Source organism: Neolamprologus multifasciatus, chromosome 19 (genome assembly GCF_963576455.1).
Source record: "Neolamprologus multifasciatus chromosome 19, fNeoMul1.2, whole genome shotgun sequence".
In the NCBI taxonomy this organism is placed as follows: Eukaryota; Metazoa; Chordata; class Actinopteri; order Cichliformes; family Cichlidae; genus Neolamprologus; species Neolamprologus multifasciatus.
Window position 1 is genome coordinate 17,817,063 of NC_140457.1, and position 27,028 is coordinate 17,844,090.

General features: G+C 41.1%; 1 protein-coding gene across 8 annotated transcripts in view; it reads right to left on the reverse strand.

Annotated features, from left to right (window-relative positions):
- kidins220a (kinase D-interacting substrate 220a) overlaps nt 1-27,028 on the reverse strand; it is a 48,769-nt gene that overhangs the window by 13,419 nt on the left and 8,322 nt on the right. For all 8 annotated transcript variants that reach the window (XM_085144281.1, XM_085144280.1, XM_085144279.1 and 5 more), the window contains 19 exons: nt 26,142-26,240; nt 25,695-25,793; nt 25,381-25,479; nt 24,386-24,583; nt 24,184-24,282; nt 23,781-23,879; nt 21,524-21,622; nt 21,246-21,423; nt 20,971-21,135; nt 20,678-20,857; nt 19,342-19,507; nt 18,991-19,142; nt 18,144-18,244; nt 17,815-18,000; nt 17,488-17,628; nt 16,374-16,611; nt 15,073-15,164; nt 12,541-12,685; nt 11,937-12,099 (listed from right to left, as the gene is read on the reverse strand). In XM_085144281.1, the coding sequence (XP_085000407.1) occupies nt 11,937-12,099; nt 12,541-12,685; nt 15,073-15,164; nt 16,374-16,611; nt 17,488-17,628; nt 17,815-18,000; nt 18,144-18,244; nt 18,991-19,142; nt 19,342-19,507; nt 20,678-20,857; nt 20,971-21,135; nt 21,246-21,423; nt 21,524-21,622; nt 23,781-23,879; nt 24,184-24,282; nt 24,386-24,583; nt 25,381-25,479; nt 25,695-25,793; nt 26,142-26,240 (2,699 nt within the window). The remainder of the gene's footprint in view (nt 1-11,936; nt 12,100-12,540; nt 12,686-15,072; nt 15,165-16,373; nt 16,612-17,487; nt 17,629-17,814; nt 18,001-18,143; nt 18,245-18,990; nt 19,143-19,341; nt 19,508-20,677; nt 20,858-20,970; nt 21,136-21,245; nt 21,424-21,523; nt 21,623-23,780; nt 23,880-24,183; nt 24,283-24,385; nt 24,584-25,380; nt 25,480-25,694; nt 25,794-26,141; nt 26,241-27,028) is intronic.

Consider the following 27,028-nt stretch of genomic DNA (forward strand, 5'->3'; position numbering starts at 1 on the left):
TAGGGCTCCAGTCCTCTGTTCAAGGACATTTCCACAGGACAGATGGCTGGTGATAGACAGGTCTGCTGCTGCAGCGCTAAAACCTGTGACCTTGTTGCAGGTTCATGCTCAAGTCTGACAAGAAATACTGACATTTGGGTGTCTTAGAGAGACATTCTGGCGTGTTTGGTAGTCATAATAAATGAAAAATAAATATATGACATGCAAATCCCGCATGTTGATAGCATATACATTATTTCAGTTGAATCAAGTGAATGTTTTCATATTTATCTTCCCACTCAGGATCTTCTCTTAGAACAGCCCAGGTGGCTCACAGCAACCCTTTGTACCTACCCAACTGCTACTTAGAAAAAGACAGTGAGGAGTAGGGATGGGTACCGGTTCTGACATAATCGGTAGTAACCAGAAAAGCAGTGCACATTTCGGTGCTTTATTTCGGTGCTTTGTTTTCCTGAGATGTCATACACTTTGGATTCCAGCCAATCATTTTACCTTTGCAAGCGTAGTAGGTGGGCCCAGGTACGTACGTTCTTTTAGAGCAGAGCTACAGATTAAAAATGCCCAAGGCGAAGCAGTCAAAGTCTGGCTGTACTTCACAGCAAAAGATGCAAAAAAAAGTGCTTTAAGGTGATACTGTGCAAAGGAGGCAACACCTCGAATCGGATGAAACACCTGGCGATGCATAGCGTTTTTTTAAAAGCAGAGAAATGCACCGTATTTGATAGCTTGCTGCGAGACCTCACATCGAGCACATCTACTGTGGGTGTGGTGCCTGTTATCGTTCCCGGAGTTATCAACCTCCCCCAAAAACCCGAAGAGGAGAGTCCTGGCCCCTAGCCCTGCCAGTGTAGCAGAAATGATGACAGATGATGATGGCAGCAGCAGCCATTCTTCTCTGTGTGAGTAGCTTAATGTTGTTCTTGTGTAATTTATGTTGAGTAGGCTAACCACGTTATTACATTAATGCATGTAAGGTGAACTAGCAAACACCGTTGTAGTTACATGCGGCTGTCTTCTTGTTTGATGGCAGATACTCCCTTCACCCTGGCCAAAAAGGCTAAAATGACCAAAGAAAAAGTGGGAAACAGCTAAACATGAGAGGTTTTTGGACAAAGTTGATGGTTTTTTTCCCCCATTGATTAAGCACTGCTTCCAGCCAAGAGTGATGCCATAAATCCCCTATAGCTGCAGAAAAGGCAAACATTGTTGTCTTTTTACAAAAAAACAGCTAAACATGAGAGGTTTTTGGACAAAGTTTGTTTTCTTCATTCTTTAAGCACCGGCACCGTTTCAAAAGTACCGGTTTGGTACTGGTATCGGATAAAACCTAAACGATACCCATCTCTAGTGAGGAAACAGAAAAGGCTGTGAGTAGAGAGGACAGAGCAGCACAGCTGGCTCCAGTGGACAAAGCCCTCTCAGTGTTTCTTCCATTAGAACCTTTAATAAGACCCAAAAAGTTGAGGAAGCTCATTGTAGGTACACAGACGAACCCTCTGCTGTGACCTAGCGGATGAGTGTGATTCTGAAGGCACAGCTGTTACCTGAGTGTACATGCACGTAAGCACCACCAGTGATGGTGTCAGCCTGAGTGCTGATTCAAATAACACTGACGAGAACAATTATGTAATATCCACCGCAGACACCTGGGCAGTCAGGATGGGAAAATTCAAAGGCACAGATGAAGGGTGGAGTGTGTGTTTAAGCGCATGCGCGAGTGTCTGTGTGTGTGTGTACTGTATGTGTGTGGGGGTGTTTGGTTCCTTTTCTCATGAACTGTATTAACCCATACACAGACAGAGAATCTTGTGCTTTTCCCCATTTCCAGCTGGCTTAGTGCTGTTTATTTGTGGGTCTGAAGACACAGACCAACAGGAGCCAGTGAGTCACACACACACAAACATGCACGCACACAGAGCACTTCCTTTTGCTATACAAAGAACATCCTCCACAGACTTTCTAAGGAATCTTATATCTTTTTATAGGACCATCTAAAATAACTCGGTAATGTGTAAACAGGAAAAAAGATTAGAAAGGGCTCCAATTATGAAAGTATAACTGAGACTTATTATGCTTAGATGTACACACAGACAGAAATTTTGGTCTACTACAGACTGTTTATATTCATAGATTTATTATAGCCCGAGGAGTCATATGTTAGATGATAAGTTACTAAGAATTATAACTGAAAATAACTCAATAACTCATTTATCTTGTCATATTTTCAGACACATTTGCTTTTGTTAAAACTGAGACAAGTTTCACAAACAAATAAAAAACCCTTAATTTATACTGGACAACAATGGCAACCAAGAAACTGGCTACAATGTGCATAATTCACTGAGTTGTGTGTTTGCTCTTGGTAATGCACAATGTGCAAGCATACAAGAGCACAGACAGATGTGTCTTTTAAATACAACTGGATTTGCTAAGAGCAAGTCAAGTATATCCATCATGCCCAGACAAACTGTGAGAGAATAAGAAGACGATTAAGTTCCCAACTACCTATTCAGACAAGAAAGGAAAGACCGACACTGAGTGGAAATCCTGCTTCAAGGAGGACCAAAACGTGCCAGAAAAACAAAACAAATCAACAAATAGTGGAAAAAGAAAAAGAAAACACAAAATAAGCATAAACTGTACATAAAAGATGGATATAGCTACTGTGACCCATTGCCATATTGGGTTTCTGAAAAAAAAACATGACAAACAGCTGATTTAGACTGGTAAAGCTTACAACGTAACCTACTTAAGCAGCCGACGGCATTGCCAGCATTCATGCGTCTGCATGCTGTATTATGTGTTAATCATCCTGTGGTTGTGTCCCGGTGTATTATATGCACTGGGACACAACCCAGCAAATTACAGTGGTGTGAAAAAGTGTTTGGAGGACTTGCTGTGGTAAATGAAATCATGAATTCTGCTTTCTACCAAAACATCCTGAAGGAGAAAGCCCTGCCATCTGTTTGTGACCTCAAGCTCAAGTGCACTTGGGTTCTACAGAAAATGGAGACTTTGGCGCAACCTTCGCTTGAATCCGATTGAGATGCTGTGGCATGACCTTAAAAAGGCAGTTTAGCTCAGTTCACCTTCATTTAGAAAATGCAAGTATAACAAACATACAAAAAAAATAGGAAACACTTTTTCACACTACTGTAAATCTGGTGCAAGCTACGACTGAAACAAATGAAATGCTAAGACTTTTTCCTTTCTCTATACATCCATTGACATCCGTTCTGACAGTTTCAGCAATCTCCCTCCTTGCTGACATGTATATTGAGGCTATGATTATTACACCTTATATAATAATATATTACCATAAATTATATTTCAGTACTAATGGACTGAGAGCTAACAACTTGACTGCAGGAGTCTGGGTAACACGCTGAAATGCATGTACCCATTAAATGATAAAAACACTTTTAAAATGAGATACGACCACTTAAAATGCCAATATCTAGAATTCCCATCGTTTGAGATGTTGGCTGAAAATCACTATGGACTAATTAGTCATTCTTATCAGAAACCAGTTGCTTAATGAGAAGTTAGATGTTTTGTTTGCAGTGTCCAAGAAGCCACTACACTACTTTCAAGCAGATGAAGAAAACATTTTCAGCAGCCATTTTTGTAGCACAATAGGCCCATTGACAGGACCGGGCTTATAGCTGCAGTCATGCAGGCGCACAGGTCCAACCGCTTGCTGTGTGGCGTGGCTACTGGGAGCTTTCTGAGCTTATCCAAATGCTAATAGGTCCCAAAGCTGACTGGGGCATAGCCTTTCTTCTCCTCTCAACTCCCACACACTGCAGCTGATGGGAAGGAGCAGAATTCATCTCGCTCGCTCTCTCTTCAGTACTCTCGCTGGGCACAGAAAGTATGAATGTGCCACTTGACTTTGCTTTATAGCTGCCCACTGTGCTTATGGATGACATTCGCACACACGCCACAAAGAGGTGGTCTCTCTGCCAAACATTTCCATAAAGGGGCCCAAAGACAGAGAGATGCCTCAGAACAGACAACCGCCTGTGCGCATTGTGTTTGAGAAGCTCAAGAGTTTTGATGTCAGACACTGTGCGACCAGTACAACAATGTGTGGGTGAAGAAGTTAACCAGGCCCGGGTCCGGCACATTCCTCTCCTGGTCAGAGTCATGTCAGAGCTGCTGGCAGTGTCTGCCCAGCATGTGGATGAAAACAGCGAGGCCTTCTCTGGAAAAACAGTGGACAGGCGAGTTGGCGCGTGGATTCGCAGCATCAAGGCTGAGGGAGGTTATTGTTACAATGGAAGCTGCCAAGACCTCCACCACCCAAAGGCAGAGGGGGAGAGCAAAAATATGTTTTCACTTTAGATGACGCCATGTTCTTTGTCTCCTTAAAAATCCAGACGCATTTCCTTGATTTAAATCAAATGCTTCAAGTACTGTGGACACCCCTGTCTCTGCTTTCCTCTCCGTCTCTAACCTTCCCTTTTCCTTGCTTCCTTGTCTTGGCAGTGCCAACTGACAACTTGCGGCAGCGTCTGCTTTCCATATACATTTGTGGCAAAGTTAAGTCCAGTAATTGAAACTCTCTTGTACTAAGCTGGACCTGTGCATCCCAAAGCAAACCACAGAGACAAGCAGGCTAATGGGAAACACACCATGCTGATAAAAACCAAGCAGTTTCGGAGCAAGCGGCCTCTCAGTGAAACGGGCTCAGGGCTCAGTGGTTCCGTGAAATGTTGATTAAACTCATGTGTAGCGCCGAAATGGAGCCTCCTTGTTCCAGACCCCAAAAACCTTAACTGAACCCTCCACTCAGAGCAACTAGGGCCTCATTCTTGACAAATATTAAAACAGTAAACCTCAACTTAGTGATTTACGCACAAGAAGAGAGTTTGGAGCATCCTTGGGTCATTACACAGTTTGTTCATTGTGACAGTAATTGCACCATGAAGCTCATATCAGCACATGTGGTTGTTTGATAGCTGTAATGGCCAGTTGATAGGCCATATGATGCTCGGTTAAGTGGGGTGGACTGCTAAAGTGAAGACAAATGGGCAGCTGTAGATTATGCAGCTGGAATAAAAATGAATCCATACAGTGAAAAATTTATGTGACAAACACACTTGGGAGTCTCAGACTGGACGAGCAATCCTGTTCAACGTCACTGAAAGGGATACATGTGTCAATAATAATAAGAGAAATTGGAATGAGAAAAAGAAAAATCAATGAGAATGTGAGAGAAAGAAAAGGAAATTACTGTGGTAAAACAAAAGCTTCTCCAGTTCAATTTGCATCCAAGTTAGAGGCAAGGATGTAAAGCCTCGCGTGATTATTAAGGACTTCAAAAAAAAAAAGCAGACTGAGCAACTACTACAGAGGCTGACAACAAGATCACAGAAAGTCAATGATTATGTAGAAAAAAAGCACCTGTGAAACCTTTCAACACAGGCTAAATCCTCAATATGTTTCTCTGGGCTTCTTTGCAATTTCAGTGTGGTTTCTGCACACATATTCTAACAAGCCCTAACCTCCATTGACCTTTGAAGGGCCAGGATGTTAATGTCAGTTAAGAGCCGGATGTGTGTGTGTGCGTATCAAGATTGCCCGTGGCTCCCGCAGTGGCTGAGTGGTGAATCTCACTGTCCCCTTAAAGGTCAGCGCCGACCCTCTTGTAACCCTGTGCTGCTATTTATAATCAGCCCCCACCTTCTAGCAGTTCCAGCACAAAGACACGGGAAAGCACGAGCGAGATCAGTGATAATGCTCAACACTGCAGAAATACCAAAGTATCAGGCGGCTGTCAACTTCTCAGCCCTCTGCTCTTTTTCTTCCATCTAAGTGTCACATTTAAATGTTAACCCAACCTTGTGGTCTGATGGATGGGCTCTAAGACCGGAGCAGAGGTCAGCCAGAGGTGTAGCGGTGGGGCTTTTACTGCATTTAAAAATGATTATTTGTGCTTTGTACAAAAAGAGAACAGAGCAGCTCTCTTGTTTCTGACCAATTAGACTAATCCTTCAACCTTGGCTTGCAGGCACAAATGAAAAAGGCTTTAAGGATTTTCTAGCAAAGAATGCTGCACAATGTTCTTTCCGTCCTCACATGGTAGCCTCCCTGCACAAATACACACAAGAGCAGTCAAAAACTCCTCTTCCACATACATACACACACACACACACCTCCTCCTGTGTCACCTGTACACACTGGCCAGAGCTGTCTTTTTTTTCCTTTTACATTTTAAGTAGCTCAGTAGGGGTTGGGTGGTGTTGGAGCTGGCTGAGGCTGATTCATGCCTTAGTCACCGCCAGCAAACACCTGAGGGATGCAAGAACGACAGAGCAGGCCAAATCGACCCACACGCATACATGCACTCAAGTGGAATCCGCAGAGGACCGGTTTCACTAATATAAACAGCCACGTGGGACCCAGGGGACATGTGCATGAATTTCTGTGTGTGTGTCCACCACCTGGACTATCTCACTTGGAGCAGCAGCATCACCTGAGGCTTCAAATACACCCGAGACGCTAGCACACCAATGGCAAACGCCTCATGCAGTAATCCTGCTGGTATCTGGTCTGATCCTCTGTAGTATTCACAAGCTTTGGTTCCGTTACCTTATTTTACCTCCAGAGACAGAACTCTTTCTTCTTGCTCTCTCTTTATGCCCTTTTTTATCTCCCCCCACCCCCCAACTGTTCCTCTTTTTCCATCTTTATCTCACACTAACCCTAGCTTCGTTGTTGTCTCTGTCTTTATCTTCCCTTCAGTCAGGTGGTCTGTCAGCACACTAGTGTGTAGACTCAGTGGTGGTGTCCTATCAGTGATGGAGCCAGAACTCTATTGAGACACAGGTGACTTCACATTAGCCTTTACAAATTCACACACGTTTGGAGGCCTCTTGGCAAATGGCAGCGCAGTGAACGATCGAATTACCAGTTTTACTCTGTGTTTCACTGAAATACCTCCTGGGTACAGGGACAATGGGCTCTCTCAGAGGACAGAGAGAGGGTAGAAAACCATTTTGCGCATTTGTTGTGCAGCTAGATTATAGAATGTGTTGCAAATGTGACAGAACTCCATATGAATGGGCTGTATGGTGAAGAATAAAGACTTTTTTTTTCTTCATTTGAGGGCAGGAAAAGTTCAGAAGTGTTCATTATAACAAAAGAACAGGGTCTCGCCATTTTTTGAGTCCAGATTTTTAAGAGCTTATTAAAAGAACTCCGCATAAAGGGAATCACCAGCGTGAGCTTTGGAATGGCGCTTTTATCCCTGCACATAATTGCAACCAAATTGCAATAATTGTGCCAATTAAAGTAATCCCGAATGAAGAGAGTGTCATCTTAATGTTTCAGTACTTGGGATAAGAGTCTCCCTAATTAAGAGTGAATTGGTGGGCTGCATATTCATTCAGACTGTGATTAGTGGAAAAAAAAAAGTTTTTAAGTGTCCATCGAGTGGCTGGCTGTACATCACTGAAAGGGTGATTGTTTAGCGCATGAACGCTGGGTCAAGCCAACAAATCGGAGGTGAAAAGAAGATGAAAGGATGAGAGAAACAGTTCATTATTCACAAGCCGTGACCTGGTGATTAAAAGCATAGAGGGCACAGAAAGTGGGAATTTTTTTTTGCCCACAATACTGCAAAACGTAGTGTCACTGTGCTTCTAAATACAAATTCACCTGACAACAATTTCTCTGCTGTGTTCTGCTTCCTGCACTGTGTGAATGTGTGTGAGTACGCATGTTTGTTGAACACAGCCTGCATCTCAGGGTCTGATTAATTACACCGATTCTCAGAGGAGTTGGGGGTGACATATGTTCTTGCACTGGTGTGAGAGCTAGCTAGTGTGTGTGAATTTTTGTGAGTTTTCTATCAACCGCATGCATAAGATTTGTATGTGATTTCATGTGTGCACCTGTGTAAATTGCAAAAACTTGTAGTGGCAAATGAGTTTCAGTTGAAACATGCACGGATGACAACACCTGAGTGTGTGTGTGAGAGAGTGTCTATAAGTCCATGGCATGCAATAGTTTGTGTGTATATATGAGTGGGTGTGTAATGAACAGAAGATTCAGGTGCAACGCCAGAAACACACTCCTGAGTGCAGCAGGGGCGTCCTGGCACACACAGGGTACCAGATGTCAGAGCAGTGCAGGAACCTGCTCAGTGGACCAGTGACACTTTTTTTTTCTTTTTCTAGAGCTGAAAACTGGATCTGGGCGTCCAGGAATAAACTCTCTTAGGACCCGACTGAACCCGCCCTCACGGACGATTAGATCCAAGTATGTTAACCCTACATCCAAAATTACTTCACTGTGAAACAAATTATCACTAAAAAAAAACAAGTACAAGTCATTTGAAAGTCCCTGAAGATCCTGCAGTTAGCATATTTAAATCACATCCAAACCTGAAGATATTCAGTGTTTCAGAAACCAAAGAAAGCAGGAACTCCTTTGGTTCTGGTTCTAGCTACTTGAATGCCTGGAAACAATATTTAATTTTTTCCACTAAAAAATATCAACTTTTTTTGCCAACTGACTCATCCACTCACTATTTACATTCCTCGTGTCTTCATTGCTTGTCCTTTCTCGTTGTTCTTTGGGTTTTTCTCTTTGCTAATACCTACCTTCTGTCAGCCATACTGCTACATTATAAAGCAAATTATTTGCTAACTTTGCTGGTTTGCTTTTTATTTCGTCATTTAGACATTTGATTTTTTTTTTTTTTTACATTTTTGCTGATTATTGACTAATTCTGCATAATTAATTGCTGAACACTATGTCCTTAATGCCTATCCACTGCTTTTAATCTTCAACTAATGACAAAGAACAGAAAAAATGACACAACTGTAGTTAAGTTTAGAAAATATATTCTGATCACTTATTTTAATTTTTTTTTTTTTTTGCTTAAACCCCCATGGAGACTAGTACCAACCGTTCACAACAATAATAACTGATGTGTATTCAACATCCTAAAACTACTTGTTCAGACGTTTAAATTCACTCTACAAATGAATTTCCATTAGATGGCAAAATGTAATATAATGATGCTGAAAAAGCTCAAGGAAATAAATATACAGCAATAACCGCAAAGCAGGAGAGGGCCAGTGTAGCTATAATCATCAAGTTTCTAATGGCAGTTAAGAAACAACTCCTGAGAAGAGACAATAACGAAGAGGAAGTAATGATGTAACCGAAAATGATAGTCATAATGCTGCAGGCTCCAGATCCAATTTACTAATGGAAAGAAAAAACTCAAAAGAAAGATTTGGGTTTGTTAATTTGACAACTACAAATTGAAGACTTGCAGATGCTGGTCTAAAGCATCTGATCTTTTGTTTTCTTCACAGGTTCTGTCAGTGTACTGGACAAACCACAATGCTGCCTCGCTCGTCCAAGTGTTTTTTGCAATTTCCCCTGTGAAAGTAGTGACACAAACATTTTACCTATGCTTTGAGTAAAAGCTTGACTGCTTTGGACCAGTATCTCCTTCAGACAGTGCCGTCTTTGTTCCTCACACACCTCTTTCCCTCAGCTACCGTGCATGAGCCTGGGCGGCCCTCAGTCTTAGCATTAACGATAAAAATCGCTGAAGTTATTAACCGATTACGCATTCTCCATCAGATTAAGACGGCTGTACTAGCCTGTTCCTGCAACGGGAATCAGAAGTGAGCTTTTCTCTGCACGCCACGTCTTAAAATGACAGTTCACAGCCCTTCGTTGATGCTTGTCAATGCAAAGCAAGTTAGTGAAAAACATTTAGCTGTTTCGAAATCCTGTCTGTTTGTGTGAGATAGGAGAGAAGGTGGGTAAGCATTTCTGTTTATGATTTCTTAAGAGTTCAGCTCACCCCCTTCACTGAAAGGCCTGTGTGTATTCCATAATAATTTACAGTGTGAGAGTTAATTTAGTTTTAATGTATGGGGCATGCAATCTGAACTGAGACCAACTAATGGTGGTTAGCCCCATTTAAAGCACGTTTGTACTTATGAAGAAAAAATATTTAATTGCAACCACAGCTGCACTGTTTTCAGTCTTATGGTTAACAATAAGTTGTATTTTTGATGCTGTGGTATACTTAGCTGTAGACAGTTTTACAAAGAGAGGGGAGAGAAGAGGAAGAGCTGCTGCATTGTGACTGAGATGCAGGGCGACAGTTGACCTATAAGGGGCTGACTCACCCCCCACGTTCACTTCACCACTAATATATTCACTTAGTAACGCTCAGGGGATGTGCAGTTTTGCTGTGTAAAAACGGCTGTGCATGACAACTCGCACAGATGTTTGCAAAATAAAACGCAACAAAGAATAGATGAGATCTGAACCACATGAGCAAAAGGATGCTAAGTATAAAAAAAAGGAAATTATCAAACTGGTCAAAGTGAAGCTGTGAAACGAGACGTGGGTGGATGTGTGTATTTTTTGACGCTCTGAAAAGGAAAGCAAATAAAAGAAGCTATCCACTTCTCAAACAGGCAGGCAATCCCCGAGACCCCGAGGTTCTTAGAGGTCAGTCAAGTGCCCATCCGTCGTTAAAGGGAATGAGACAGAATAACTCATCCAGAACAAAAAAAGGGCCTAAAGAGCCTCAGATCATATGAAAGAGGAAGAAAAGAGCAGAGACAGAAAAAGACAGACAGACAGAGGCCTGAGTCTTATCAGCGGAAGATTGGTGTAGGAGATAAGGCCTCTAGGCAAGGCGTTGTGTTTAGCCTGTTCGAGGCTTCCTGTCATCATCATTAAGCCAGCTTCTTCGACGGCCACTGTGGAACAGAGCAGCCATTTGGAAAGACACTCAGCGAGGAGGAAGATAAAGAAAGACAGGGCCGTTGGTCAAAAGCAAGATGATGGCTATATTAGGTCTAATGAGTAGTCTAAGTACAACCCCATGCTGCGGTAAGGAGACTTGAATCCAGGCCTTTTGTTAGATGTAGAAACATCAGTTTTTATGGCTCTCTTATTTTCCACAATAATTACAGCAAAAGTAAGAACGTTTCTTTTAGGGTCTCCAGTGAATGCGAGTAGAGTAAACATACACAGGAGGAAATGTAGTGATATTTTTTCCCATAAAATGCAGAGAGAAACGAGACATTTAAAAATCTGCATTCTGTAGTGCCATATGGAAAAAGAAAAGGTAATAACTTTTGTCCTTTAAAAAACCATAGAGCAAAAATCCAGTCTAATGAGGTAGTGGTGGTGTGTTTGGAGATGGGGGATGGAGAGTTGTCGGCTGAATCTAGCTGGCTGAATAGCTGACAATAACCGTCTGTGACACTTCCCTGCCGCAGGAGTCGTGGGCGCTAGTGTATTGTGACAGAGTGCAACCTTTAAAGGCCAGCGATTGATGCACAACAGCGCCCAAACCCAGCGACTCAGCCTCTATCGGTCTCCTCCTCTCGTCTGCGGTGAGCACGCCTAAAAGCATTCATGACCTCACAGTATACACACACAGGGACAAGATTTTACTGCTCCTCTTGTAGACTTTAAAGAATTAGTGTCCCTTTGTGAATCTCGAATCCGGGCAATAACTCAGTCATCATTCGCCTTGAACATTATGGTCAATTACAAAATCTGTCTGACAGTTGCCAATTAGTGTGGCACAGCCTTTGGCACTACATGTGTACAGATTATCTAGCCTGCATGGAAAACAAAATCCTCTACTGCCACCTGCTGGTTAGGGTTACTTAAACAGAGAGCAATAAAAGCAAATTCTTAGCTGACATCTGAGGATTTTTATTCCGGCTTGAAGATGTGGAATTTTCCTCATCCAAATACATCCATCACCTAATTTTCATTTAGATAATTAAGTTGATGATCAGTCTGCTAGTGCTGCCCTCAAGTTAGAAAGAGAATGAATAAAAGGCAATAAAACAACCCGGGAAATAAAGGCAAGAAAGTCAATAAATCAGATCAGTAACTAATCAAAATATGATGTTTCTCTGTGTGTATACCTCTCATAGATGGTCTTGAGAGTAACCTGATCAGACATCCCATCAGCCTCTTCCAAGTACAGGATGATCCATGATGTCCTGTAAGGCCACTCTTCTGTCAGGTTTATCCATGACGCCAGTCGATCCCAGTTAAAGATGATGTGATTGGCGCGTAACAGACGACCTGCCAACAACGAATCAGAGGATTAGGGGCCACAGAAGTCACTTCCAATCTGCTTAATAACAAACATTTTCTTTTGGCTGCATCATTGACTTGTATAACATATAATGGTTTTGCTCACAAGCACTAATCAGCTATAGGGACTTGTTGTGCCAACTTGCTTAAAAACAAACTGTCAGTGGTAGTGCCAACTGTTTTTAATCGTCTGCTCTGTTCTATTACTGTACCCCTTGTGTAATTTATTATAATATATTTATAACCTCTAAATCCTAAGTCTGCCAAGCCTTTGTGGTTAAATTAAAATTACTGTTTAAGCTTACAAGCAAAATGTACTCTTCATTAAAACAGAACTCTTGAAGCGCGGATGTTGCTGTAAAAAGAAAAATGGCTTTATTACTGTAATAATATGAACAGTTCTAAAGCAGATCATGGTTAATTCCTCACCTGTAATAGAAACAATGTTGAGCAGCCTCCTCATGGTCTGTGGGCTGATGTCACAGAACCAGTCCTCGGTCACCAGCAGCTTGGTCAGGTCGAAGGACATCTGTCTGGTGAGGGTCCTCTGCATCTGGCGCCGTCGGTATGTGTCCTTAGCAGACAAACACTCATTAGCATGAGGCTGGAGATGGTACGTGCTGAATTTTACTTCACAAAAGTTACATAATGGATCGCCAAAAAACACTTTACACCAGGGACGTCCAACTCATTTTATATCGTGGGCCACACTTTGATCTTAAGTGGACAGAACCGGTGAAACTATATAATAAATGCATAAAATTACAGGAAAGGTTATTCTAAGGTTCTTCTATATTTATAAAAAGTCTTCATAAATACAGTTAAAAGTTTAAAATCTGTGCCCACCTTCACATTTTCTAAAGCTGTTTAGTGAGCCAGATTGGAGTCTTTGCCGGACCGACTTTGGCCCACGTGCCTTATATTTGACACCACTGGTTCACAGTACATAATAAAGGGACCAGAAAAACAGGAAGTGTTTTCTAGCCACACGTGGAAAAGAAATACAGCAAAGGAACCATAAAGAGACATAAATTTTTCCTGTTTGATGTTAGATTTCTAAATTGAAACAGCAGCAGTTATTGTGGACCCTGACTGATGTTTGTGAGAACGCACCCTTACTGTCCCGCTATGTGCATCATGAGACCAGAGGAGAGGTTTCATGGTCACCATGTAATCTAAGACCATTTTAAGAACTTTTGCTTCATTAGACTACGACTACATCTAGATGGGATCATTTCTATATTATTCCACATACCCCATATTTGAGAGAGAGATTTTATTTTAAAGTATCAGCAGCACCACAATAATTTTTAACAGCAAACACTACCTTACTCTCAACATAATCCGGTTAAGGTTTATACAGATAAGCCCTGTAAAAGAGATGTACATGGGTTTCTTTCCTTCCATATAACCAATCTCTTAATGGCCATGACATACACAGCACTAAATCTCTGTGACTGCACAGAAGAAATCAAAGAGCCGCTGTCCAACACTGAAAAGTCATGACACACAGGCAAGCTATTGACACAGATCTACCGGAGAACATCTGTGATGATTTCAGACAGCTGCAATGGTCATGAGCCAAGACAAGCCTTTTGGTTGACTTTGAAGTTGTAACACCAGTCTCATGACCTCTTTCTACAAGAGATGAAACATATGCTCACCGCTCAGTCTGAACCAAAAAGGTCTATCATAGAGACACCTCTTTGGGGCTAGCTTTTTGGTATTTATTAACTTTTGCTGTAGCTTCACAGCGTCAATGGTTTATTTTGATGATTCGTTGAAGTGCTAAGAAATACTAAGCAGCAATTAGTTTCAATCCAATAAATGTCAAAATACTACAGAGATATTTACAGCATCACACTTAATTCAAGAAGTCACAGAATTTCAGTGTGGAGAGAGCTCATAGTCAATTTGCCCTCGTGCCCCCTCATTTTAATCTCCACTTCTAGAAATAGGGCCCTCCTGCCAAGTGCTAGCTAGCGGCATATAAAAAGAGAATGCTGCCCTGTATTAAAGGGGCCAACATCAATAATGGAGGATGCTGGGTAAACCCAAGGTACAACCAAATGTCAAACAAACAAACAAACAAGAAAGGAAAGTGGGAAGGAAAGGGGGGGTTGGGGGGAAGGTCTCATAGGAGGGTGGAAGGCATCAGCGACAGCAGCAGAGTCACTTAGCCTCCTGCCAGCAGACCTGGTGCCAGTGTTTTGTCACAGGGACCCACTGCTGCTAGGCCTTGTCATTAGGCTGTGGCAACGCAGCAGGAAGGATAAACAGCCATTACATCAATTACACCAGGAACCTTGGCCGCACACCGAGCACCTCTCTCTTTTTGTCTCTGTGTGTCTCCTTCTGTCCTCTGGCCTCTGCACCGCCTGCCAACACCACGCCTGTACTGAACCCCCCCTCCTCCCTCCTTCAGGGAGGAGGCTGAAGAGAGATAGCAGTGAAGGATTCTCAGCCAGAATATCTCACACGAAGCCAATGTTTTCTGGTCAAAGAGCAGTGAACTGGCAGCTTTTTCATTTTGTTTGATTAATATGTAGAAATCAACATGTTTGATTAATATGTAGAAATCAAACGTGAATATTAAGTACTTTCCTAAACAGCGTGGGTTTTGGGGAAATTATTGAAACAAAAAAAACCTGCCTGCTTTCATATTGTGTCCAAAGCTTCTTCAATGTGCTATTGCAGCCTTTTTGATTTGGGTATTACAGGCTGGTGCAAGCAGTGAACAGTCCCTGCTGAAAGTAGAATTTGGACTAATGACACTTTGTTAATAAAAAGAAAAATCAAATAAAAAAGTCCAATCTGTTTTGAACTACCACGGCTCTTCCTCGTCTTCTTAACTTACAAACCCAAAGTTAGGAAATCAACCACTAATGTGTGTTTGTAAATCCCACCAAAATATTACACGTAATACTTTTTTTATACAAACTTGACTTGAATAGCTGTTACCCTGCGGTTTAAGGCGTTCTTGCTGCCAAGTTTGGCCTGGTCTTGAGCCAGGCTGCTCTGAGACATCTTCTTGTCCGTGTCTTCATGCCATCCTAGAGAAAGGGATGAAGAGGAAGAGTCAAAGTGTCAACAGAGACGATCAGGCATCACCAAGTATTAGATGTAAAACAGTTTATGAAACTATGAGTTTATAAAATGCCTCAAAGCTCTGTGTAAACCTACTTGTATATATTAAAGTGACCTTATTATGCCCAGTTACAAGTTTATAACTTTAATTTGTGGGTCAACTAGAAGGGTGGGTCATGGTTTTCCTTTTACTATACAGGACCACTTTTTATTATCTCACTGAAACGTATCATTTCAGCTGCTGCCTCTTTAAGACCCCACTTACAAAAATTCCAATCTACTCTAGATGGGTCAGCTTGCCTGGAGCGTTGGCTAATTAGCGTAGTTCTATGAGGAGGAGCTGCCTTCTTAGAGCTAAATGGTAAATGGCCTGCATTTGTATAGTGCTTTACTAGTCCCTAAGGACCCCAAAGCGCTTTACACATCCAGTCATCCAGTCATCCACCCATTCACACACACATTCACATACTGGTGATGGCAAGCTACATTGTAGCCACAGCCACCCTGGGGCGCACTGACAGAGGCGAGGCTGCCGGACACTGGCGCCACCGGGCCATCTGACCACCACCAGCTAATGGCTAACAAAATCCTGGGGTGTAGCCAAGAATATGATCCAGAACAAAAAAAGTCTTGCAGAAGTTTCTACCTTACATAAACCATAACCTTGGTGCAGAGATGATCATGAGCAAAGGAATAACCCGTTAAAGACATTTGCGAATCTAGATTGCTTTCTTTAAAATAACAGGATCAAGAACAGTGCCCGTAATCAATTGGTTATTGGGTTCCTCACATGGGGGAAGTGCACAATGATTTTGCTCTTGCAACCAGTAACAGAAGACTTAGTGTGTTTGCACTTGGTGAGACATTTTAGAGTTAGCATGAGTGGCTTCAACAAGTAAGTAAAAATGGTGTGTCAAACTAGCTGCTGAGTGGAAATTTTTGTTTTATTGTGACATAGATGTGGGGGAAGTAACACTTGACCTACAAATGAGGTGCTTTAAACTGTTCAGTAGCAGCACTCTATTGTGGGAGAGGTTAACTCCCTTTGTAGTAAACTTTGGGTGTAACTTTGCAGACTTTTTCACACACAAAAAGCTATATAACACACTAAAAGACGACAGTAAAGAAAAAAATAAAAGCACTTTAAAAGGAAGGCGTGTAGCTTTGTCGTTTACCTTCACCAGACAGTGGCTCCCCGTTGGTGGGTGCTGCCATGCTCATCTTTTTAGCTGTGTTAAATCCTCTGCTGTTGAGGAATACGGGCAAGTGGACAATGTTTCTCATGTAGTCGTGTCCATTGATGTTTGAGTCTCTAAGCACACTGTTGAGGTTTTGGTTGATAGCTTTGATGATAATATGGGGGTCACTGGCAAAAATGGAGATAAAAGGGCCTTTAGAAAAGAGGACCCTTACCTGGAAAGAAAAAGAAACACCATAAGAAAGTTTTTCAGTATCTTTCAGTTGCATTAAATATATGTTTACAATCTAATCACTCCATGATGCGACACCTCGAGGTAGTCAGTCAGCTGTAGTACTTAAACATAATGACTCCTGTGAGAGCTGACTGTCCACAGCACATGGTGCTGGGGAATTCCACTCGACTAACTAAGAGACATTGTCCAAGTGTCACAGGACATCAATTTGTGCTAGATGCAGTGCTGGTTTGTTAACCCGTAGCCAACAACCCTAAGGCTCGCCCGCAGGACGATGAACCTCCTGTCCAAAAGCAGCTGTCAGCAGAATCAAGTGAAAATGTTTTCACATGATGTCTGCATCTTTAATGCACATCATCTGTTAGCATAGGTACACAGAGTGAGAGAAAAAATTACATTTAGTTAATTGACAAATGTGTTGTTTGAGTCTCTCTCAAAAGAAGAAGGTTTTGGAGTGACTGCGACGTGCTTGCAGAGATGAGAAGATTGCATTAGCACACAGGAGGCTGCCGTCTTCCCTGGGATTACTTCACCGAATAATAACATTTGGCTAAAGGAAATTATATTAGAGCAGCTGGGAAAAAGAATCTAAACTTGGAGGCAAGCTGAGGCAGCTGGGAACACCAAGGTGGCTGCAGTGCAACAGAGATGTGTGGTCTCTGTGTGCACAGGTGAAAGACCCACTTTGTGTTTAAACCACATGGCAGATGCTCTAAAACACTCTGGCTCATAGTTATAAATTTTCTTGAGCGGCAGATGTCAAAAAAATCGAATTATTCCATTATCTTGTTTTCAGTCAAGAGGAAGCTGCTCTAATTGTTAATCTGCCTGTACTGACGCACATGACAACACGCACCGTGTCCAGCATCTGCAGCACTTTGTCCTGCTCGCAAGCATCTAGCCCATCAATGATAACCGCCATGCGTGTCTGGTTCTGGGTAAAGCCATCGATAGTTTTGGCCATTTTTGACATCAGCTCCACTTCATGTTTCAGAACCTGTGAGACATAAAAAAAACCCCAAACAAATCAAAGCCAATTCATTTTCTATGAACTAAAGGAAATCAATTGAATTAGAAAGCACAACTTCATAATTTCATAAGCAAACTGAATGCCCCACTGTCATGGCAACAGGATGTCAGAGGATTTCCATTTTCTCTTGATTATGTACAATTACTAAATTACCTTCATAAACCCTTCACTCTTGAGTCTATGCAAGTTGTTGGCAGCGCTGTGCAGGCGTTTCCTCTGAGAGTTGAGGACAGAGTCAGCCACCTGCCACCAGGTCTTACAGTTGAGCAGCAGGGCCAGGCCAACCACGCTAGCCATCGCAATCAGCACTGCATTTACTGTCAGATTCCTAGGGTCCACCTGAGGAACCAAAAGATAAAAAGTAGGACTGAAACTCTGACACATACTGGGTAGGCTCTCTTCTTGTAAGGCTATTTCAGACCAGCATAAATAAACAAAATACACCTACACAGTATTTTTTTCAGAGAACTAAAAACACCTACCTTAAAAATAGACAACAGTGCCACACCAGTGATCAAGCACCCTAGCGTCAATGCAAAGAGTACAAATGAGGGAACACAACATGTTTTCTTCCATTTTTGACCTAAGGGGTTCACAGAAAGGAGACAGTAATATTACACAGATGCACAGAGGGCACAACACACCTTCACATGCTAAAAATACATCAAGAAGGATATAAAGACTTTTTAATTCGAATAAAACAATGAATTAAAAAAATTCCTGCTACATCAGCAGCTACCGGTGTTTATACTGGGCTTACTGGGAGTTCTGGTCCCGAATCTACTCTGTAGCCTGCTCCTTCTTTCTATTCATTTACTTTCAGCATTAACTTGCAAGTTTGTTTTGTTTATCATTTGTTGTTTGCTGTTGAAGCAGGTTAAAACCACTCCTGCATGACCAAACCAAACGTAGCTAGCTAAGAGGGAGACAGATGTCGGCAGATTATTTGCGCAGCTTTCTTCAAAGGTCTATTTACTGCGACACAGGTATCTCTTGGTCTCTCGAGCGCTTTCTTTCATTTGTATTTCCTTCATATTTTTTGCCCACACTGACTCACCATCACAATTTGTGCAGTGGTTCACCAAGAAAAGTCCACAATCCTTATAAGACTCCCACAGAATTCCCATCATTATAATTTTACATAGGTTCTGATTAATGAAAATACATAATTTATATTATTTATCCTTTGCTGAACTGCAGCACGTTTAAAAAAAACAGCATTTCGTTATATAGCGTATTATTTGTAAATGTAATATTCTTTATTGTCTCAGTAAACTTTTTCTTTACGAGTCCTGACATGACTCATAAAAAAAAAGCCAGTAACATCACCTTGGATCTCATCACTCTTGAAAACCCTAAACAGCCGGGTGGCTAAGAAGCCAAACTCCCTCTCGCAGGCATCTGACAATGTTGCAATCATTTCAGCCATTGACGTCTCTCCTCCAACGCTGGACAGGCGATTATAATCAGTAAACAAGAACCTGCATAAAGAGGGAGAGAATGCAGATCAGTATTTAGTTTAATATCATCAGTACAGCAGACATATACAGAGTTAGTCGATTGTGCTAACAAATGCATTACATTTTACAACTTACAACAAGAAAATTGTGAAGGTGTATTTTATTTGTTGACTACAATAAATCGAGTGGATGTAGTTCTGTGTCTGTGCATCATTGTCACCTGACAGGAAGGGCACGGGTGGTCTGCTCAGGGAGTTCACGAGGGTTGACAAACATCAGTTTGAGCAGCAGCTCCAGGTAACCGACATGACGAGCGAGCCGGGTGCTGATGACCCACGCCCAGTTCCAGCTTTCCCTCTCACGTCGGCTTCCGAAGTACACCAATACTAAATGCAGAAGACATATCACAGTCAACAAAGAAAAAAAGAACATTATCCACCTTACTCCATTTAACCAATATCTGTGATTACTTTATCTTCTTAAACCTCAAAAGGTTTGGCTTCTGAAATTCAGTAAGATTTTTACCAGGACCAAGCCTCAGTGACAAAAATAAAAGTAAAAAAATGTGACAGGCACAAATTTTTCAAATGCTGTTAAGTATGGCGTAACCAGGATGATGATGGAGTAGGATTAGTTGTGCTTCTTGTTAAGATTTTACGAATTTAAGACACATTAAAGCATTCACCAAACATGCAAAAAAGCCCTGCTTCAAGACCAGGAGGAGACTTAAAACTCTAGGAGGGTCACAAACAGCATGCAGGATAAAAATCTACTAACTCAAATACATGCTGTGGCGCCCCCTTGTGAATATGAAAACAGCCGAAAGACGTTTCTTCAAGCTTTAGTAAATTATGATTCAAACAAAGGCTGATCTGTAAGCACTGAGCTGGATCTTTAAAGCATCCATTTTTTCTCTTTATTTTGTTCTTAATTGTTATTTTTCACTCATTGTTCCTATTTTTTTTTTTTTTTTGCTTTAGTTAATATTTCTATACTGTCTGAAGTGGTTGCTTGACTATGTTTCTACTAGTAATTGTTTCTGTATTAGGATAATAGAAGACCCCAAAAGCCTAACCAGGGACAAGATCTGCAAATTAAGTTTGGCTAGAAGTCCTAGCGTAGCAATGTTTACACGTAATGTCCACTAAAAGGAATTAAAATTTAATAGTAGCTAAGCTGGTAATTTTTTTAAAAAGGGGTTCATTACAACACTGTCACTGGCTCATTATTAAAAGGCTGTTAAAAGGCTTTGATTTACAGTTTAGATTAAATGATTTTGCACAGCATAAAAACATGCCACACTGAAACAAGGGTCAAAATATTTTCCAGTTAAAGAATTCTGCTCGACATTCTCTTTGGACAGCAGGACGGCACAGAAGCAAAGCTCGAGCTGTGCTCCAGCCCTATAAGAGCCCCAATGCAAACGATTAAGTCCAAAATATGTCCAAATGGAGGCTGACCTTTTATTCTCATCTCACTGCAGAGCGATTCAAATCAAAGCAGAGTTTTCCCACAATCATTCAGTACCCAGTATTCAAGCCGGTCTGTCTCCTCACCGAAAAAGATGTAGAGCAGGGCGAGGAGGCTGAGCGAGACCGCGATTGCCAGTTTGGGATTAACAGTAAAGCCCAGAACGACGGCCACTGAGCCGCAGAGCAGCAGGGTGAGGAAGACTACCAGCCATGAGAACTGGAACAATGGCTCTATCTGCTGGCCTGCAAATGTCTTCATTTCATCTGTTGAACAAGAGAAGAACGGAGAGGCGAAAACAAAAAAGAAATTTAAAAAACAATAAAAAGTACTTTCCACATCCCAGTACCACTTTATTCTCATCCAGGAGAATACATACCCTCCAGTTTCTTAAGAAGGAAAGACTTGCCACTGCCCCACTGAGCATACAGGCCAACGCAGATAGGCGGCTGCATCGTGGGCTCACTAAGGATGTCTGCTAAAGCGCTGCTATATAAGTCATAACCCAACATGTCTCCATCAGACTCAGTGGGGGACAGGTGCTCTGAGAGAAAGTTAGGGGGAAAAAATATTCAGAGAAAATAAACAGCTTCTTTTCTCAAATTCTGAACTTAAAATCTCCTTTTTTAGTTTGCAATGTGAAATGTGTCGTACTCGCTCCAAATATCTGCGTCAGGATGCTTTTCTGGTGGGTGCAATCGATGTTGTACGGTGTTTCTCCAGCTTTGTTGGGACGATACAACAGGCGGCCATCTTTCGGGTTCCTCAGCAGCAGCTCGGCCAACTTTCGGCTACGCCCTCGAATGGCGATGTGGAGAGGCGTGTCTCCTTTCTGAGAGGAGAAAACACAGAGCTCAGTTAATGACTGTTCACTCCAAGCTGAGAACACAATCTAAAAACAGAAGCAAGACCAAGCGTGCTTTAAACAGTACCTTGTCCACTGCAGACACCTTGGCTCCTTTATCCAGTAGCAGTTCCACGATCTCTATGCTCCTCATTTTCGTTGCTTTGATAAGTGGCGTCTCTCCCTCCTAAAACCCAAACAAACACAATCACTCAATTAACTTTACAATGATTTCCCTTCAGAACTTCAGAACCACATCACCTTCGTATGCAGCAGACTATTTATTACATTACACACTGTTAAATTTCACAGCTTGGCTAAACTCAATACGGGACTAATAATGTACAAAGCACAAAATAATCTATGCCTGAGGTTATGAATAAAGTATTATACAGTCTTGAGAAACCCCTCATTTCTTAATATTTGCTTGGAAAGTCTGAAATAGGTGTAGTGATTTCTCGAGTCATGTCCAAACATATATGGATACAGAGTATATAAAGTATAGAAGAGTTTGCGTAATTCTAACAAGCATAAAATATTTGGTGTGACCACCATTATTCTTCAAAACAGCCTGAACTCTCTTGTGCAAGCTTAATTTTAATTTCTTTAGGTAAGATAAGATATGATAAGATGACCTTTATTAGTCCCACAGGTGGGAAATTTGTTTTGTTACAGCAAAAGTGCAAAGTTATGTAGCAGAAATTAGAAAACACTGGAATGCAATAAAATACAATAGAATAAAATAAAATACTATATACAATAGAATAAAATAGAATAGAATAATATACAATAGAATAATATATACAATAGAATAAAATAGAAATAGAAATACTATATACAACTGAGTAGGCAAATACAAAAACTTCGTCAGAAGAAGAATTGCACAAGAATTGCACATATAGCAGTCTTATTGCACATGTGTGGGTTTGTGTGTTTGATCAGCTGCAAAAGTCTTTATTGTGGAGTCTGACAGCAGTGGGGAGGAAAGACCTGCGAAATCTCTCCGTCCCACACCATGGGACCGCAGTCTCCCTCTGAAGGAGCTGCTCAGTGCTGTCAGAGTCTCATGCATGGGGTGGGAGATGTTGTCCAACAGGGATGACAGCTTAGCCACCATTCCCCTGTCACTCACCACCTCCACTGGGTCCAGAGGGCATTCCAGAACAGAGCTGGTAGTATTCAGCTGTAGCTCTCCAGGCATCTTAAAGGTCATTTAAAGCTCTTTGGATGTTGGCTGCCTTGTTATTTTGTTCTCTGTTAAGATGATCCTGCACTGCTTCAACAATGTTGAGGTTCGGGTTCTGGGCAGGCCAAATGCATTTCTCTGTTCCTTGCTGAATTTGTACCCATTTGTTAAGGAGATTACTTTACTGTTCACCTTATGCTCCACTTGTTCAGTTTCTTTGTTTATTTATTTACTTATTTTTATTTTGCACACCTGAGATATGCTAAGTTTTTCAGCTCTCTGGAATCACCTACAATTTTATGTTTATGTAAACTGTGTTATTGTTGAGATTTTATACAGATAAAACTAAAATAAAAAACAGAACAAGTTATTTGTTTTTTGCAGTAGGCTTATTGTAAGAAAATGCCTGAAGATACAATTTAAAATTGGGTCTTTGCTAAACTGCCTCATGTGTAGACATAACACTGTGTAGACAAAGTGTTATGTGTAGACACAACACCGGTTCATCCTTGACTTAGGTGTCTTTTTTTGACCGGTTTCTTGAATGACTCATAGGTCAGTGTTAAGTGGCTTAAACAAAAACAATGCCTCTGAAAATGCTGTGGTACAATGACTGGACTGAAAATGAGTGAGAAAGCAGCCAGTGTACAAAGACAGACTCTGAAAAACCTTTAGAAAGCCTGGAAAACATTTTTAAAAATGAAAGAATTCAACTGGAAGCAAAATATAAAGATATCACGGTGACTTTTGCACAGTATTGTATAAATCTAAGGTTTATTTTTATTTATCTTTATCCTCACCATTTGTTTAGTGAAATCCAGTTATAAAAGTGTTGCTATTTAGAAAACGCTCTGTAAAAGTGAAGGTTACAGCCTTCCAGATAATAATTTGTCCTCTCTGAACTTAAGTAAATGCTTTGTTTTTATTTATTTATTTGTGTGGAAACATATTTGCTGTTGTTGTCTCTGAATAATGGCCAAAATAAAAAAGAACAATGAATCAACACCACACATATAAATAAATAAATACAATTATATATAAATACCAATACCATATTTTAAAATTTGATGTATATGATGTGTATGAAAAATCTGGAGGATTTAAATTGCAACATAATCAAGAAATCAAATTAAAGAAGTTCAAAGGTCAAGAAAGATACCTTGGTGGCGCTCTCGGTGTCAGGGTTGCACTGCAGAATGTCTCTCACCATGGTAGCATTACCTTTCTCCACTGCCCAGTAGAGGGCAGTCTTTCCATCCTGATGAAAAATAAAGGCTTTTTTTTTGTACTAACAACAACAAATTGCATTAACAAAATCCCAAATAAAATTAAATATATATGGTTTAATATGCATAGCTGGGAATGCAGCATATTATGCTGTACTGTGCATATTTTTGGGTTAAGGTAGGTCTATGCAACAACAACAAGAAATAGCTGTAATTCTAACCCATGGGGAAAAGTTCACTTTACTGAGAAACAATAGGGATAAGTAAACAGTACTGATCAGTAGGTTGAGATTTTACACCGAGCACATGAGAGGGCAGAAGGAGAGGAGCTTCTACCTGGCCCCTGGCGTCAATATCAGCATATTTGTTCAACAGAGCTCGCACTATCTCCACATGACCTCCTCTAACTGCTCCTATCAGCATTGTTTCCCCACTCTGCAAGAGAGAAACCAGAGAAAACCAAACAGAGAAAAGTGAGTTGTATTTTATTTCCATTGTATTTCATATCAGCCACTGCTGCTACTGTCAAACATCTCACCCTGTCTGGAACATTGACGTAGGTTCCGGCGTCAAGCAGGTCCTGCACAATTTCTGTGTGTCCCTCCTTGGCAGCGATGGTAAGGGCTGTGTTGTGGTCTTTGTCTGTCTTGTTAACGTTTGGGTTCCTCTTCAGCAGCTCTTTGACGACCCCTGTGTAGCCGCCTTTCACGGCTACAATCAGAGCCGTCATTGAGTTCTGTGAAACCAAGAAAAGAGGCATATTTAGACATCATTCAAACCCCTTTTTGCTATTCATCCCTATTATCAAACAAAAAATGTGCAGTTATCGGTAAAGATCATCCTTTCCAGCATGCCTGTTTATTTCAGGAGCTTTAAGAGACAATACACCCTTCTGTCAATTAACAATCTAGCTTAAAGAGCCTAATAACTCGGGTTTTGCAAACTCCATAGAGTCTCTTAATTACTGCCTTTTAAACTGCTCTGTAACATTAGCTATGACAGTTCCATCCGATTACTGATGCAGCATGTAAAAAAAGCGCATCATTCACTTTGTGTTAGCATAGATGCAACATGACTTGAAGCAGCACAGATGCACTACATTGCAGAAATCATTGGGGGTGGGGGGTGGGGTGTGTGTGTGTGTGGGGGGGGGGGGGGGTTAAGATTGCGTTTTGTTCGTGTGGAAATAAAATAAATAATGTTGCTACTCAAACATTCCAGACACAAAATAATTAAGAACACTATTTTTATTAATAATAAAAGTGACTTTGCTGAAACCTTTAGTGGCATCATCACAACTAATGCCAAATGAAGTTCTTGAGTAATTACATCTGTGTGGAGTACTCCTTGAAATAAATGGCAGCACTGTCTTGTTTATAGTTATGTGAACTACAGCTGAGGTGCTGCCTAATGTACAGTTTGACTCGTAATCAAAATAATTTACACAGAAAGGAAAACACTCCATTTGACACACTGTGTCCATTTTATGAAACGATTAGCATCACTGCTGAATGCTACTGACAGTCTACTTACTGCTCCTTCCTGGTCTACATCAGCTCCGTTGGCCAAGAGGTGCATCACACAGTCATAGTGGCCCTTCCGGGCTGCCCAGATCAAAGGAGTGGTGCCATACTACAAATAAAAAATGACAGAGTGCAAGAGATGATTCCATTAACAACCTAGAGATTGATTAATCATGAAGGAAGGGCAATAAATAAGAGGCCCAGGACAGAGGAAAGGCACTTGGGGAATAAGAATGTTCTTTTAGACCGAGCCCTAACCACAAAGCACATCTTATGTAGGATTTAAAGCAAGTAAATAATGAGCATCTGTCAGTATGTAGTTACCTTGTCTGAGCAATTGACCTTGGCTCCGTGCTCCAGCAGGAGACGGACAATCTCTGCGTGGCCTCGACCTGCCGCCCAGATAATGGGGTAGACGCTGTACTGTTGGGGCAGAGGACAGCCGTGTAGTCATGCTGACAGTAACTAATGATCAGTGTTAAGCCCGCGGTCAAACAAATGCTTCAAGCTGTAAAAACAGATGATGGGGAGAGGCAAAGCACTGCGGTGCTTACCCCTTTTTTTTTAATCTTTAATTCTCAAATTTACTGACTTTTACCACTTATTTAACATGAGACATTTCTCTCTATTTCCCTGCATTTACACAGAGTTTAAAATCATAACAAACAAACCAAATAATGTCTTTATTCAGATTATCAGATCACAGATGCCCAAAGATTTCAGAAGACACAGATAACATACAAATAACAATGCTGTGTTGAGTTTTTATACCTGTCCAGTGATGTTAGGGTTGGATCCTTTTTCCAAAAGCAACTGGGCCACATCTGTACGACCTTTATAGGCTGCCCACATGAGAGCAGTCCAGCCTCCCTAAGTAGAAAACACAGATAATCTAGTTCAGCTAGTGAGGAGTTTAAGTGTACATGATCAGAAAACAGCAACACACACAACACATGTAATATTCAGTTTATTTTATTATAATAAAGAGGAAGACAAACAACAGTACTGACCTTACAGGCTAGTACAGATCTAGACAGATTTTGTGGTTGGAAAATGTGCTATTTAAAGATGACGTGACCCAGTAAGTGAAGTATCACACAGTGTCGTTTATTATAATCCCACTGTGATGACTGACTGTGATCTCTCCTACGCAGCTTAGACACACCATGAACGCCAATGAGTCAGCCCAACTCCTGACTCATTGCCATGGAGTTGCAGAGGCCAAGTATTTATAATGTACATGTCTGGTACATAATACGAAAGCAAATGTATCCTTTGATACACGGTGATACATAAAGACTGTTATTTTTCACTATCCTTACTGTGTTTTCCTTACATGTAGATCATATTTCCTAAGCATTGCTTTTAATCTTATTAATACAGAAAAAAGCTTCTATAGTTTGGTTACTGTTGAGTCTCTGCCTCTGACAAAGTAACTAAATCATATCACTGCCCCATGCAAGACAACCAGAGCCCAGTAAATGGGATTACTACTAGAAAGGAGCCATCAGACAGAAAGTAATTTAATTTTAGGTCGATTTCCAAGCTAATGCATTACTCTGTTCAACCAGCACTGGAACTGTCACATCAAACAGAAAGCATTAATAAATATAAAAGGAATATATACCATTTCAGTAAATTCATAAGACTGATTTGGG